General features: G+C 39.7%; 1 protein-coding gene across 1 annotated transcript; it reads right to left on the bottom strand.

The window, feature by feature from the left end:
- Nucleotides 1-8,179: 8,179 nt before the first annotated feature.
- On the bottom strand, nt 8,180-13,570 carry LOC137598919 (gastrula zinc finger protein XlCGF57.1-like). The gene is made up of 2 exons (XM_068319489.1): nt 13,315-13,570; nt 8,180-12,048 (listed from the first exon to the last, which is right to left on the bottom strand). Exons 1-2 carry the CDS (start codon nt 13,484-13,486, stop codon nt 10,871-10,873), a joined length of 1,350 nt encoding a protein of 449 aa, XP_068175590.1. The 5' UTR covers nt 13,487-13,570; the 3' UTR covers nt 8,180-10,870.
- Nucleotides 13,571-16,011: the final 2,441 nt, after the last annotated feature.

Genomic DNA, 16,011 nt, shown 5'->3' with positions numbered 1-16,011 from the left:
CTTGTTTATGGTGGATGGATGCCCAATAAATAAAAATAAACATCTTTGTATTTGGAGTCTAATTTTGTTTTTGAAATATATGATTTCAGGTTGAGTTTGTTTTTTAAGTCAACTGTCCTCCATTTACCAAAGGTTTAGATCATGTAGTCTTTTAACATAAGATAACAAGTTAACAGTTAACTTGTTAATTACCCTAAACAAACAAAACATTATACCTAAACAGGGCAAACAAACAACAAACAATAAACAAACAAATGCAAATAAATAAATAAAATCCACATTGCTCAGTTAGGACCACAGTTACATGTAGATTAAAGTGCTCCATCTGTAGCAATGTAATATCTGCACACTTGTTTATCCTCCTGTGAAAATGTGGTAACGTTTTTCCCCAGAGACAGATGCCGGGTGAAAAGGAAGCCCTGGTCTCCAAGGCTGAGGTTGTCAAATGTTCACCCTGAATTTGTTTCATTGCTCATAAAAAAGGAACAGCCCTCTTTGATCCACTCTCTCTGCAGAAACTGGACAGCTGCATCCACACAGATTTCTAGGGCTTTTTTTTTTTTTGTGCCTTGTAATTTTACGTTGTGTGTGTAGATGGGCTTTAAATTATTTTATTTTCCACTCCCTTAACTCTGAATTTAGTAGGATTCTCCCAAGTATGCAGCTTCACAGTGGCATTTACTACTTCTGACGGCTGTAGCAGACTACTGTAAAATTGTGTCTAAAACAGGCTATCTGTCTTTCTTTATGCCATTTTATTTCTGTTTTTGCAGATTTGATGGAAGTCTAAATAATACGTATATAATATAATATGCATTCGTTCATTCATAATTGTCTCATCTACTGCTGCTTATCCACCTTGTGGGTCACGGGGAAGTTGAATCATATGAGTCCATAATTGTTGAAGCTCCTGGCAAGGTCAGATGAGTAGCTAAAGCGTGGATTGCCACATCTGTGCTCACTGATTCGCATGTGTACAAATTGATTCGTCTCAGTCTGCTTGCTGCAATCTAGAAGGCCTATAAAGGGAGAAACGAGGAGGTGGTGGGTATACATTGAAGAAAATGGCCAGTCCTTCATCTCACACTGCCTTGCCTTATTTTTCTAAATAGCCTAGCAGTATAAATGTCATTGCAGGGCTGCTTTTATCACACACTGACACTTTGTCATGTCCTTGAATATCTCATCTGTGTTAAACCATCTTCTGACAAATACTTTTGAACACATCCTTAACAAGAAGTTAAGTTTTCTTTCTTAGAACTCTGTATTTTAAAAAAAAATATTTCATACATGCATTTAATTGTGACTTGGACTTTTACAAAATGTAGAAAACTGCAGATTGTTTTGTTCTTTACATTTTATATGTACAGTTTGTATTTGCAGTTTATATGCTTGCAATGTTTAACCCACCAACTTGAAAAGAACATTCCACATTATTTAGTTATATATGAAAAAAGTCCTACAGTGTGGATCTTGCAGCACAGAGAACATCAGAATAATGATGGAAGCAGAACACATTCGTGTGACTGTTCTTTAAAACATGATATCATCTTGTGTCCTATTTCTCTGGACAGGAAGGTCCACATACTGCCATGGAAATCTCTCTTTCTTGCTTAGTTTGCTGAGTGAATGCAGCTGAAGGGATGGGAGTAGTTCCACGTATTACACGGTGCAGAAAACGAAATGTTTTCACGCAATCTTTTTTCCCACCATGAACGAGGCTATAAGGGTAAAACACAGCAAGTAAACAAGTATATAGTGTAATAGAAGTCACTTAACACGGTCCTAAAAGAGGACTAGCATGTTGTTAAATGATCATGAACTTCAATGAGGGAATGAAACTCAAACTGGAATTGCTGAAGTACAGATAATATTCTTTATTCTGACGTAACATTTACCAGGACAATATATTCACTGTCAAAGAGCTGCAGATAATTTACCGCTGCCATTGGACATTTTGTATCTGATATCATTCAGTCTGTGTTCAGGATTACTGAGAAGCATCTCATTCCTAAGGCATAAAGTGCTGCACATCCCTCAACGTACCATCCAGACGTAGAAGCTACCCTTGTGCATCTTAATGTACCTCCAGTGAAAACACATCTGTGGCACTGTGACAGGATGAGAGAAAGCACAAGGACAGTCTTTTGTACAGACTGAGACAGTCCAAAGATTTGTGGAGGTCAGGGTGGAGTGGTGGAGCATGCTCACACCACCCCATGTCAAAGAAACCACACTCCATAGATCTCTCATAACCATGCTTTGTCCGTCATGTCATGTTCATCACATGATGGTTATGCGCTGGGGTTAGAAGTCAAAGAGTACCTTATGCATCAGTTCATGGTGCACATAGAATAATGATCTGAGGAGCTGGGATAATGGCACATACAAAGACTATGATGTTCTCAATTTGTGACCCCCAGCTGACTTCTAGGGGGAGTTTTTGCACATCTCAAACCATTTCAATCATTACAATCCAACTGTACATCGAGATCCACTTACCTGAAGCACCCTGTGGTGCAGGGGTGGGAAAGTGTTATATTGAGTAACACAGTAATTATGATTTTTTGAGGCAGTCATTCACCCTCATAGCTGATATTCATTTTGAAAGATTTTGGCTGAGATGACTGAGTGCACAATTTACAGGTAGTCCTCAACCGATGAACACAGTTGGTTTCAAGAGGTTGTTTGTAAGCAGAAATGTTTGAAAGTCATTCTTTGTTAAATTACAATTGTCATTTGAGGTCACTCAAATAACATCAGTACTCTAAATACTAAAGTGCTATTACCTGAGACTTACAGGAAACAGTCAGAGGACATGTAAACAACACATAGTAAAATAAAATACAGGTCAAGGTCAAGTTTACATAATTTTACTCGATGTTAGGTCTGTCCACCACAATCCTAGAAAACCGCTAAAAGCCCATAATATGTCGCTATACAGTAAATAAGAATAAAAACATATAATCCTATTAAATACGTACATATAGTTCTAATATCTACCTTTAAGCATCACTCGTAATACACATTATTGTTTGAATCCAGATTAGTTTAGGTACGGTACTTTTTTGCTACTTATAATTGAATCCTTGAGGAGAAGAAGGAGAAAACACTTCGAAGAACCCCACTAGTTTTTAAAGCACATCCAATAACAGCCAGAGTCAGCTGATCCAGAGCCATCTACATCTGTGATGTAAAACATCAAATTGAATGTACATATTGGTAAATTTAAATATTTTTTTTATTATTGCGAAATAATAATAATCCCTGTATATTTCTAAAACCTTAAAAGAGAAACTTCACTTATTCATTCATTCATAAATAAGGATCTAGTGATATATGGTTAACATATCCAAATAGTATTCCTAAATTTAGATTTTTTTTCTGAACTATATTAAAAAATGAAATTTGTTTGTAATGTTAAAATAGATTTGTATTAACCACATATTATTGAAAATATATTCATAAATCAAGTACAGTACACAACTGGGAATGGTTATTTTTAGTTTAGCCTGGAGACAAATAAATTCTACTTACATCATTTTTTGACATACATCGTGTCGAGGTTTACCTATATATTATATTACTTTAGAGGAAACTGAAGAAGAGGAGGAAGAGGGAGTTGTTTTTGAGAGGCAGAGTTGTTCATTGGAGAGATCGTCACCACTACCACTATCATCACTTCCCTTATGCTTTTTGCCAATATCGCTAGCGATAGCTTCTGCTTTATCAGCCATGAGGACCAGTAAAGTATCCAAGCTATGAAGTCTGACGCTGTGAGACCTTCAGAGACATGTACAAGAATGAACTGGGAGAGATGAGTGGTGGAGACACGCGGACACAGCAGTAAACACAATCAGTGCTCGGTGGGGCTTGTGGCAGAAAGGGGAACTACAGTTGTCAGATATGATGGCAACACATGTTTGTTCATATCTATGAATGTTGGTAAGTCAGATACTTTTCTTTTTTAGAACTACCTGTAATATGATAGCTGATAACCATTTAGATAGATGGATGGATGGATAGATAGATAGAATGTTGATGTTGTTGTTGTGATTAAGTTGTGTTAATCAGGATGGGCGTATATAAGCAATTTGCTTCAGCCCAGTCCTTTTTTGGTTATTATCAATACAATTGAAATATATATTGTTTTTAAATGTGAAAAATATGAATAACCAATATATCCAAAATAAATTTCATTCATAGATAAATAGATAGATGAATGATTGATTTACTTTTTTTTACCCCAAACTGGAGAAATTCTCTATCACCTAAGTCTTTTTCCCATCCATAATTGCTATGGGAGTTTAAATAGTACAGAAGACAATCAAGGGTCTGTCATTACTGACTCCATTTTCATGTAATCAAGTGAAGGATGTTCCCAGTGGTAATGATGAGAACTACGAATGTACCGGGAGACAATGGTTTTGTCCCTCTCTTCTATCTGTACCTGAGGATGTTGCTTTTAAGGGTTTCAAATCCTTTCGCACATTTGAGTCAGCTGAAAGCTCACCTGAGGATGGAACTGAAGAGAACAGACTGTGCTGGTAGGCTGATAGGGCTGTTAAGGTTACATCGGCTGAGTGTGTGTATGTGAGTGTGTGTTGAGGGCTGAATAATATAACTGTGGACATGTGTGCAGGAAAGTGGGTTGTTTCTGGAAGAATGTTCAAATAGAGCAGCGCTAATTGGAAATCTCTTCATTTATCAGACGTGAGCACCTCGGCTGGCTCTTGCTCATCTGTAGGTAGTTATTATGGATTTATTTTTAATCCAACAGGATATTTATAATATATTGCTTGCTATAAACCACTGATCTCTTGTGATTACATAGTATAGCTATTTTTTCAAGCTTTGCTTATTTTTTCTGATTTTGATTTTATTTCTTCATTTTGACCCCAAATTTGGGATTATTACAGTTTTAAGTAAATACCATGCAAAGAAAGCCTCTTCTGGGTCTAGTTTTGTATGTGCACATAATGTTTTTGTGAAATGGTTTTCATCATTTACACCCCATCCTTCCAGCACATTAAATTTTAGAAGCTTCTGGTTAGAAATGACCAGAAATATTTTAGTTTTTAAATCCCTCTAACTGAAGTGAGTGTAACTGTAATGACATGATGCTTGTGGATAATATCTTCCAGAGCAAAATGAACAAGAGAAGCAGTGACAGCTAATCAAAATGCATACATTTAGTGTTATAGTATTAGTTTCCAATTGAAGGTGAGTGGTCTCTAATTATCTCTTAAGTGATGTTGTTTAGAAAGCACTTTTTTAGATGTTCTGCACCTATCAGTTTGTCTAGGCTGTTGTCTCGTAAACTTATTAAAAGCTTAGATCAGTAACGTTGAGCTGAAAATCACACACTGAAAATAGACAACTTGTTTGGCAAACAGCCATATAGCCCTGTTGCCGACAGGGTCCCTGAATTTTTGTTTTGTCCCTATTGATGTCCTCAAACAAAAACTAGCCTGACATGAAAGTGATTGGGACTTATTTAATATAAGAAGATTCTGGATTCAAGTCTGATTTCATTTTTTTTGCATTTATCAGGTTAGGGCATTGAAATGATTTATCTTTCTTTTCGTTAGCTCTGTAATGAACTGATGATGGGTGCATACCCTAAATCTCACCCCAGCATCTGCTCCAGTTGACTCCACAGCAAATTCTGTCGGGAAAAAAAAGGACGACATTTATGGCAAAGTGCGCGCTCGTCTTTGAAGAGTAGCATGCCTTTTCTTGTCTCTCGGTGTAATATACAGTACTAACAGGTCATATACACCATTTAACTATCCATAAAGGTGCTGACACAGCTGGAATCTGCAGCAGATGCTCTGTGCTACTGTTTATAGAATTTTATTCTTCAGTGGTTATGCTCACATTGTTATCATCTTTATCATCATAGTTATGGTTCTTGAGAGGATTGATCTTAACTACAGCTGCATTAAAATCCAACTGATTAACACAAAAAAACAATATTTCACCATTTTTAATAGGCCAAACCCATATTTCTTGTTGAACAAGCAACACACCACTGGAGAGGCCATAAAGTTAAACTCTAATGTGTTTTGATGTCTGCTAGCCAATTTGCAATATAGCATACAAACCTCACTAACTCAAAAGGGAAAGCCTTGGCTCTCCATAAGATATGACTTCAAAGTCCTCAGAGAGGCAATTTAGACTTCACACCTTGAAGCTCAAGTTATATAAAACAGCATCAAAAAGTCATGAAAACAAAATCCAGACCATTAGGCCCCAGCAGCGGCCGACCCATTACCAATGCAGCTGTGAGCCTCTTTAGGCTCCATGCGGCACCCCAGGGAGACATCTTCTCAGTTTGTACCTCAAACTAACTGGCTAATTATGTCTTTGAAGCAGACTTGAACTCTCATGGGGTGTTTCACAGGTGGGGAAGACAATTTGAGTGATTCAGAGATGAAAATAAATGAATCGGATACAGAGGAGTGAGACTGGGATCTAATGATCTAATCTGCCTGGGTCGCTTACACTTGGATGTATAAATGAGTGTATTTTTAGTTGGGTTGTGTGGATAGTAAATGTGTGTGCTAGCTTTGAGGAGACGGTTTCGTGTACCTTTTCCTGTGCCTCTGTCCTGAAGGGATCCGTCTCGCGCTGAGCCATTGTAGTGGCGAAGAAAACCGGTTTCATGCCAGCCCGCCGCTTTCCCATTGACCCCCCCCCCCCCCCCCCGGCAACCAGGCACAAAATGTCTCCCAGGTGAACCAAGCGGAGAAAGCTCAGCTCAGCTCTTCCTCCACCTACACAGATAGAACAAGTCGCTTTCACTTTATCCAGTCAGTGGTGGTTTCAGCCTGCTTAGTATGGACGCCCACCGACTGGCTGAGAGACAATATCCAAGCATTGATTCTTCTCAGGCGAGATGACTGAACTGCATGTGGTGCAGGCAAATGGGTGCCTAATGTACTCATACTTTGTGTGTGGTTAACAGGCAGCTCCCGTTCATGCAACAGCCACATTTTAAAGCAGTTGCATGTGTGTGTGTGTGTGTGTGTGTGTGTGTGTGTGTGTGTGTGTGTGTGTTTGTGTGTGTTATATAAGCTCAGAATTTTAATTTTGGTGTCCTATTTTGATTATTAATTTTTGATCTCAGCAGAGTGGAGTGAAAATGTGTAAATGTTTCTGCTGTGACGACAGAAAAGATGGAGGATGTGAGGAGAGGATGATGAGCAGAATCAGGAGGCTACAGGAGACATCCTCTCAGTGCTCGTATACCTTACTGCTGCCCAGGCTAGTGTGTGTGTGTGTGTGTGTGTGTGTGTGTGTGTGTGTGTGTGTGTGTGTGTGTGTGTGTGTGTGTGTGTGTGTGTGTGTGTGTGTGTGTGTGTGTGTGTGTGTGTGTGTGTGTGTGTGTGTGTGTGTGTGTGTGTGTGTGTGTGTGTGTGTGTGTGTGTGTGTGAAGCGCTCTGGGCTCAGTGCTGGAGTTAAACTGGCAGAGGGCACACTGATTCAGACTGACAGGCCAGAACGCAGGCTACATTCCCCGGTCAGCAGCCTGAACAACTGTGAGCCATCCTCCATGAGCAGGAGGTTTCAGATCAACACATAATAGACAGCTATCAGCCTGCAAACAGGCTGTATACAGGTAGTCCTCAACATACTAACACATTTGTTTCGAGAGGTTGTTTGTAAGTTTCAAAGTCATTATTAATTAAATTTCCATCTATAATTGTCATTTGAGGCCATTTAAATGCTACTACTACTCCAAATATGATAAATACATAATATAATAAAATACAGGCACAGTTGACGTCGTTCTCAATTATACGTCTATTTAAAAAAAAAAATCAACGTCTTTCTGCCACAAATACTTGACTCTTAAAATCACTAGTAAACTGTTAAAAGTGCATAATATAAATTTTCTGTACAATAAATAAGAATAAAAAATATATTAAAATACATACATATAGTTCCTTTATCTATTGCTTAAAAATCACTCGTGATTCACATGGTCATTTAGAATTCAGATAAATTTGGGTAAACTTTTGCTCCTTATAATTTAAGGAACAAAACACTTCCAGGAACTTTCCAACAGTTTTGTAAGTAAATCAACCAACAACAGCCAGAATCAGCTGTTATGTTGAGTACTTTCTTTCCATCTGTTTATCTGCAGGCACAATATCTAAAAGAGTTTGTCAACAGATTGGAAATGCACATACAGTGAGGTGATCCGGATTTATAATATATTAGCAGAGTTGGTGAAGGTATGCAGTGTCTTCCATTTTATTCGTTGTGAGCTTTATTTGTTTCTTAGCAGGAAAAAAAAAGATACTTGACGAACCCTGGTTGATGGACCAAGAGAGAACCCATTAAGCTTTGTTCCAGAATAAGACAGAGTGGATCCAGGATTAAACCTTTTACAGCTTCAATTAGCATTATGAGACAAGGCATTATTCAAAATAAGATGTTAGACATTACACATATTTTTGGTGCTGAATTTTATGGGGGTGATGCAGAGCAAAAAAATAATCCACATCAGCTGGATGACAATATGCCTGTGTAGGTTGTGATCTCCCTTTAGCTGTGTTACCACTGACAAATGACAGTAGGATTGTGTGGTCTTTATATCCAGGGTATCATAATTCATTATTATGAAACAGATCCAGATAATTTTTGAAGTTAAGTGTAAGACTGATCAACCTTAAATATGTGTGGGTTACTGATTGATTAGCCTTAAAGATGTGTGGGTTACTGATTGATCAGCCTTGAAGGTGTGTTTGCTACTTAAACCCTTTTTTCTTTCCAGTTTATCTTTACACTGTTATTATTTAGGAATATAATCATTTATTTTTCTTTGTGCAATTGTTCTCACCATGTTATTTTTTGTAAGGTTGCTATATCTGTGAAAGTATAAATATTATTTTTAGTAGTAGTTCTAGTATGATTGTTAGTACATTGGACTTTATCCTAGAGATAATCATGACTGCTTCTGTAATACAGCTGAGGTGTTCCTGAGGTGGACGTCAGCATAAAACTCATTCCAGGTCTTTCTTTGTTTAGACAATCTCTGTTGGGTGTTTTGTGGCACAGACCGCTTGTTATTCATTCAGTTGATTCCGTCTGAGCTGTCCTAAAACACAAATGTATGTATCCAAAGATCTGACAATGCATCAACTGACTGAGGGATAACCATTTTCTTGCTATCAGCAGTCAATAATGTGTCTAAAATGATATCAGTCCAAAGATGCTATGGTCAGATTTTAAAGTTCCACATCAGGAGGGCAGCGCAAAAGGGGGAAACTCCATATCCTAAATTATAAGGATTATTATTCAGCGTGGGTGTGTGTTGTGTTCCATGGTGCTGCAGAGCTGCTGCCTGCACCTCTACTGAGAAAATACTCACTTTGACTCAAGTCCTAATGAGTGAAGTGTCTGCTGAGGGTAGATGACTCCAGTATCATGCAGTGTGTGTGTGTGTCGTGTGTGTATGTGTATGCGTGTTTGTCCATGTCTCAGTGGGCGATAGATAAACCCTGAAGTTAAATATGTTACACACGATGATCGGACTTTAAAGTTCCACATAAGATTTTAAAATTCCACAGAGATACCATCCTACAAGGGTAAGAAGAACATTATATTTATATTTATTTAAAAAATGTCCCTCTCACCCTTGTGGGGTGGTATCTGTGTGTTATCCTCAAGCTCGGGTCCTCTACCAGAGGCCTGGGAGTCTGAGGGTTCTGTCAGTATCTTAGCTGTTCCTAGGACTGCGCTCTTCTGGACTGAGGCTTCAGATGTTGTTCCAGGAATCTCCTGGAGCCACTCTTCCAGTTTGGGGGTCACTGCCCCTAGTGCTCCTACTACCACGGGGACCACATTAACCTTGACCTTCCACATCTGTCCCAGCTGTTCTTTCAACCCTTGGTACTTCTCGATGTTGGCGTCAGCTGGAATCTCCACATCTATCACCACTGCTCTCTTCTGCTCTTTGTCCATCACCACAATGTCCGGTTTGTTAGCCAGTAGCTGTTTGTTGGTCTGGAAGCTGAAGTCCCACAGGATCTTAGCCTTGTCGTTCTCAACCACCTTTGGTGGTATGTCCCATTGGGATTTGGGTGCTTCTAGTCCAGGGATGTCAAAATCAAACAGAGGGCCAAAAAAACAAATTTGCTTCAAACCGAGGACCGGACTGATTCAATGTTTATTAAAACATATTGAAATGATTTCACAGCCTACTGAACCAAGAATGTATATTATCTATGTATACCATCTATTATTCAATTAATAAAGCAATAGTTTCTTATGGCTTTCAAGCAAAAACATTTTTCAACAGACAAAAATAAACTTTCAAAGAACAATCACGTCTTTGGCTGTGTTTCTGAGACATTTGATGGTGCCTTCATAAGTTATATGCTTTCATTAAAGCCAATCTTTCTCCACACAAAGACACACAGGTTTGTCTTTTACCTCTGTGAACATGTCCTCTGACTCGCACCTGGCGTGAAACCTCCCGTTCTCAGCATACACCTTTCGTTTAGCCATTTTTGAGGAGGGGGGTAGCTGAAGTTGACCATTGCTCTAACTGTTGATGAATAATGAAGCCGAGGTCCACTTGCTGCAGTGACTTTGCAGGCTACCGTTGCATTGTGGGGAATGTACTGTTGGTACGTGCATAACACCAGCAGCTAATCACCAGCAGCTTTGGCCTGCAGGTTGGTTCTAATAGTAATTAAATATAATCCAGGGGGCCGTAGATAATTCACACGAGGGCCAGATCCGGCCCCCGGGCCTTGACTTTGACATAAGCGCTGTAAGGCGCTTGATCATTATTGATCACTCTGTATCGGTTTTCATGTAGGTATTCAAGCCTGCTTTCCTTCTATAACTTTTGCTACGTTCCATGACCATACGGCTTCTCACCTGTGTGGAGTCTCATGTGTTTAGTCAAGGTGATTTTATGTTTGAAGTCTTTCCCACAGGTTTTACAACTGTAAGGCTCCTCCTCTGTGTGGATTTTCATGTGCCGAAACAAGCTCGATTTTGTTGAGAAATCTTTCCCACATGTTTGACAACTGTAAGGCTCCTCCCTTGTGTGGATTTTCATGTGCCGAACCAAGCTTGATTTCTTTGAGAAATCTTGCCCACATGTTGTACAAATGTGAGGCTTCTCCCCAGTGTGTACTATCATGTGGATAGTCAAGAGGTCGTTCAGTCTGAAACGTTTGCCACATGTTTTGCAACCATAGGGCTTCTCCCCTGTGTGGATTTTCATGTGCGCATTCAGGCTTGTTTTCCATCTGAAATGTTTGCCACATGTTTCACAACCATAACACTTCTCCCCCGTGTGGATTGTCTTGTGCGTAATCAAGCTTCTTTTCCATCTGAAATGTTTGCCGCATGTTTCACAACCATAAGGCTCCTCACCTGTGTGGATTTTCATGTGCAAAGTCAAGTTTGTTTTCCATCTGAAATGTTTCCTACATGTTTCACAACTGTAAGGCATCTCCCCTGTATGAATTTTCATATGGCCAGTGAAGCTATACCACGTTGATAAACTCTTCTTACATATTGTACAAACATATGGTTTATTACTGGTGTTACTTGTTCTCTGGGATTGAAACTGAGATTCAATCTCAACATTTTTTTTGCTTGTTTCTCCTCTCTCATCACGGCTAACGGACACATGAGAGCTGTTACAGATCAGCAGGTCAATGTTTGCTGCTCCCACCACAGAGCTGATGACCGGCAGGTTAACAACAGACTCTGTCTGTGCTGCACCATCTTCAGCTTTGATGTTCAGAGTCCGATCTTCATTGTGGTCATTTTCCTTAGAAGTGGAAGTCAACAAAATGTCATCAGTCTCCTGCTTCAGTACAAGCTGCTCTCCCTCCTGACGGATGTGGAGTTCTTCTGGTTCCTCTTTCAAGTGTAGAACCTCTGGTTCCTCTTTCAAGTGTAGAACCTCTGGGTCTTCTTGCTTTATACTGGACTTCACCTCCTGGTTCCAGAGCTGCTGGTCAGCAGGAACCTCCACTTCCTCTTCCTTACAGACATGATGCTTTGGGCAATCTGGAGGGACAACAAAAGGAGTATCAGTCTTACCAGGTTACCAAGACTGCGGCAGCCAGCAGTCTTACTAAGTGTTGTTGAGAGCAACACTTTCTGTGATGCTCTCAACACAGAAAGTCAGAAATAAAAGTCTTCAATCCAAAATCCTTTTTTACCACCATTTACTGAAGAGCTTGCAATCAGTCAAATAAAACAGCATCCAAAACATCACTGGTTGACTATTACAATCTCAACAATGCAAATTCAACACAGAATTTCCCAACTCTAGAAAACAATTGAATTTAAACAATCCTAACAAGGCAGTCAGAGACTGCAACATCCCGCGACACCCCTGAATTCAACATTTTACCCTGACGTACACATTTTTGCGCCTCTGGCTTCCTGAAAATGTTGCTTTTTGTTTAGTGATTATATCTCATCAGGTTTCGGAGATGTGTACCTAAAAAGGTATACAGTGTGTTCCTCGCGGTTAATGCGTTCCAGGAACCACACGCAACTAACGAATTACACAATAGAGCGACAATTTATCTTATTATTTATCTTATTTACCCTGCCCATACTGATATTAAACCACCTTCTACTGTATATGCATTACCTCTTCTCACACTCTGACAGACTGTTTAAAGCACTTTTGTGTCTCATGAAAGTCCGAGACTCACGGAAAGTAGCGCACTTCCGGATGCCGTCAGCCAATAGAATGCGCGTACGGTGTCACATGACTGCCTTCCAAAGATCGGTGATGAGTTAAAATCGCGAGCATTGATACACGAATGTGCACCATAAAAGTGAAAATTTGACCTTGACCTAGTTTTTCAAGGTCAAGGTTGTGATCTACTTTTCATCCCCTCGCCTCCCTGAATACAATGCTTTTTGTTTCTTCTTTCTATCTTATCCTGTTCCTGAGATATGTGCAAAACATGTGCAAAGGTTAGAATTTGACCTTGACCTAGTTTTCTCAAGGTTAAGCTCATCATCTCATCTTCATCCCCTTTGCTGCCAGAGTAATGTGGTTTTTGTTTCATCTTTCTATCTGCAGAGGTTGTGAAGATGTTTGGTGGACGAGCACACGGACAGGGACAAAAACAACACATCAGTCTTAATCATTCTTAAACTATGAACTATGGTTTCCATAGAAATGGCTTCAACAATGGTGCTCTGGTGACACAAACGCAGACATGCGAGGAAGTGAGAAACCATGTGTTCAGATATAAACCTGAGTAATCGTCAGATCTCCCGTTCCATTCATTAAAACGACGTATGGTTTACCTATCCTGTGTAACTTCAGTTGGGCTCTAGGGCAGAGACCCGTCAGTCTGCGCTGACCACTTATCTGTTCCTCCTTCTTGACGACAGCTTTTTGAAAATATCCCAAAATATCTTCTTCGGGAGCTGTTAGACGATTTTTAACAAAATCCTTCCAAGAATCGAATGACGACATTTTGTGAATGGAACTAATTACAACACAAACTAATACGATCCCGTCCTTCGCTGATTTCAGGAACGTCAAGCTAACGTTACTAAAAAAGATTTGTTGACTTCCGCTTGTTGACTTCCGGTTGTTGTCCCCCCAGAAAATCCTCCGACTAGGAAATCGTCCAAGTTTTTTGTTCCCCTGTAGCTGACGGTATGGATTCTTAATTCCGCTGTTTCAAATCGATAGTGTTGGATTGGGACGATCAAAGTGTCCGTGTTTAGATCATAAAAGACGATGGAACGACGAGGCGTAGCACAAAAAAAGCTGATTTATTCCCCGATCATCACAATTCTAACACAAAGTAAAAATACCAGCGGAGGAGCTGAGACGATCTGTCAGTTTTCACCCCAGTCACCCTGCTGGGGTGTACAGTCTTTATTTTTGGGGTGTGTGTTACCTATGACGTCCGAAAGGGAAATCTAAGAAAAATAATGTTTGATTAAAAAAAAGTATGCTCCATCAGATTATTGTATTTAGTTAGTTTCCTTTTTGACTCATGTGACTGTTCTGAGACAGTCCTCTCTTTGTGTGTTTGTGTTGTAGTTCTTATCTTAAATTAGGCATAAAGTACATTAAATACATATAAAGGCGACAACAATCGGAGCACAAATAAAACCTGAGAAAATTGCAAAACCACAAAATAAAAAAAAAATTAAAAATCAATATCTTATTTTCTGCATCCACTTTTATGGAGGAGAGTGAACAATAACATTGGTGATGTTTTTAAAAAAAATCTGTAATGATTTCTTACAAATTTGGTTCTTATCTTCCTCAGGGGCTGATTTCCAGAAGAACCTCATTGTTGAAGAGTCTATGGGCGGGTGGGATCTTTACAAATGTGTTCCTCATGAACAAAGATTGTTAAAATATGAAAATGAAGATTTATGTCTCCATAACAAACTCAAAAATTATTATTTTACAGTAAGGGCAATACAATCAATCATTTGTGTTTCCTTGCTTGGCGAATTGGCAAGTTGTTTCTAGAATGTTTGGTTTTAACAGTGTGAAAAAATATTTTTTAATTTTTTTTTTTTTTCTGACGGAGATATTAACTTTCCACATAAAATGTATGTCAAATTTCCCGAAACATAGTGGAAGTGGGTCAGGACATGCAACATAAATGTTATACATTTTAATTTTTATATTTGTTGCAGTCCACTTACAATAATTGATAGCTGGTGGCGGCTATTCGCCGTCGTGCTGTAGAGAGTTACTGGCAATGTATGACTTTGATAAAGGAATGGAAACAGTGACAACTAGTTTTTTCAAGGTCATCAACTCAAGGTCATGTGCTTTTTGTTTCATATTTCTATCTTCAACGGTTGCAAAGATGTTTGGTGGACATTCCAATTGACGGACAAACGAACACTGACAGCGATACATCACCGCTTTGAAGTGGGATGTAACAACTGATGAATCTGCCAGAAGGAAGTGTTGCTTGCTGCAGTGACTTTTCAGGCTACCGTTGCATTGTGGGGAATATAGTGTTAGTACGTATAAAACACCAGTGGCTGTGGTCTGTGGGCTGGTTGTAATGGTAATTAAATATTACCCAGGGGGCCATAGATAATTCACTTGAGGGCCGGATCTAGCCCCCGGGCCTTGACTTAGACATATGTGTTCTAGTCCATACTGGGTACAGATGTTCCTGTACACTATCACAGCTCCTTGATGGTGCCTCTCCATGTATGCTGACCCCGCTAGCATCTTACACCCTGCTACCACATGCTGGACTGTCTCTGGGGCTTCTTTACACAGACTGCACCTTGGGACCTCTATTGCTCTGGCCTCCATTACTTAGTTCTTGTGCTATCATGATCAGTATCTTTGTGCTGTCTGTCATGTATATACAGTACTCCCCTTCATCTGGAATATTGACACATGGACTCCAATGAGCTCATTAAATGTCCACTATTCATACCAAACACTACATTCAGCTCAACAGTCATCTCAACCCATGTAATTACTGTCATGTGAATGTATCTGTAGTGGTCTTGATTGGAGATCCCCTCTCCACGTCTCTACTGATGGTCCATCCTTCTCTGTCACTTTGTCACCATCTCATTCTCAGGCCTACTGGTTCTCTCAGACCAGAAAGAGGTTGGAGCTGGGTGAACCTGCAAGCTTAGCACATCCCTCAAATAGTCATAAGCACCTCTTCAATAAATCCCCTCCACAAGCCGTGTGTGTGTGTGTGTGTGTGTGTGTGTGTGTGTGTGTGTGTGTGTGTGTGTGTGTGTGTGTGTGTGTGTGTGTCACTCACAGACAGAGGTGAGATGAAATGCTCAGAATAGGACAAAGGGATGGAGGGATGAGTAAAATGCTGTGATGTTGTGAGGATTTATTGCACAATGGCAGTGGATGGAGAGATGGATGGACAGATGATAGGGAATAGAAGGAGGATATGGATGAGACTGAGTAAAGCGCAGGCTGATGGAGTGTTTAGCTGGGTGACTGACTAAGCCATAAGTCTCTCGTGAGCCCTTCTG

The sequence above is a fragment of the Antennarius striatus genome, chromosome 7, assembly GCF_040054535.1.
Source record: "Antennarius striatus isolate MH-2024 chromosome 7, ASM4005453v1, whole genome shotgun sequence".
NCBI lineage: Eukaryota > Metazoa > Chordata > Actinopteri > Lophiiformes > Antennariidae > Antennarius > Antennarius striatus.
Note: the sequence above shows the minus strand (reverse complement) of the source record. Positions and strands in the feature narration are given on the sequence as shown.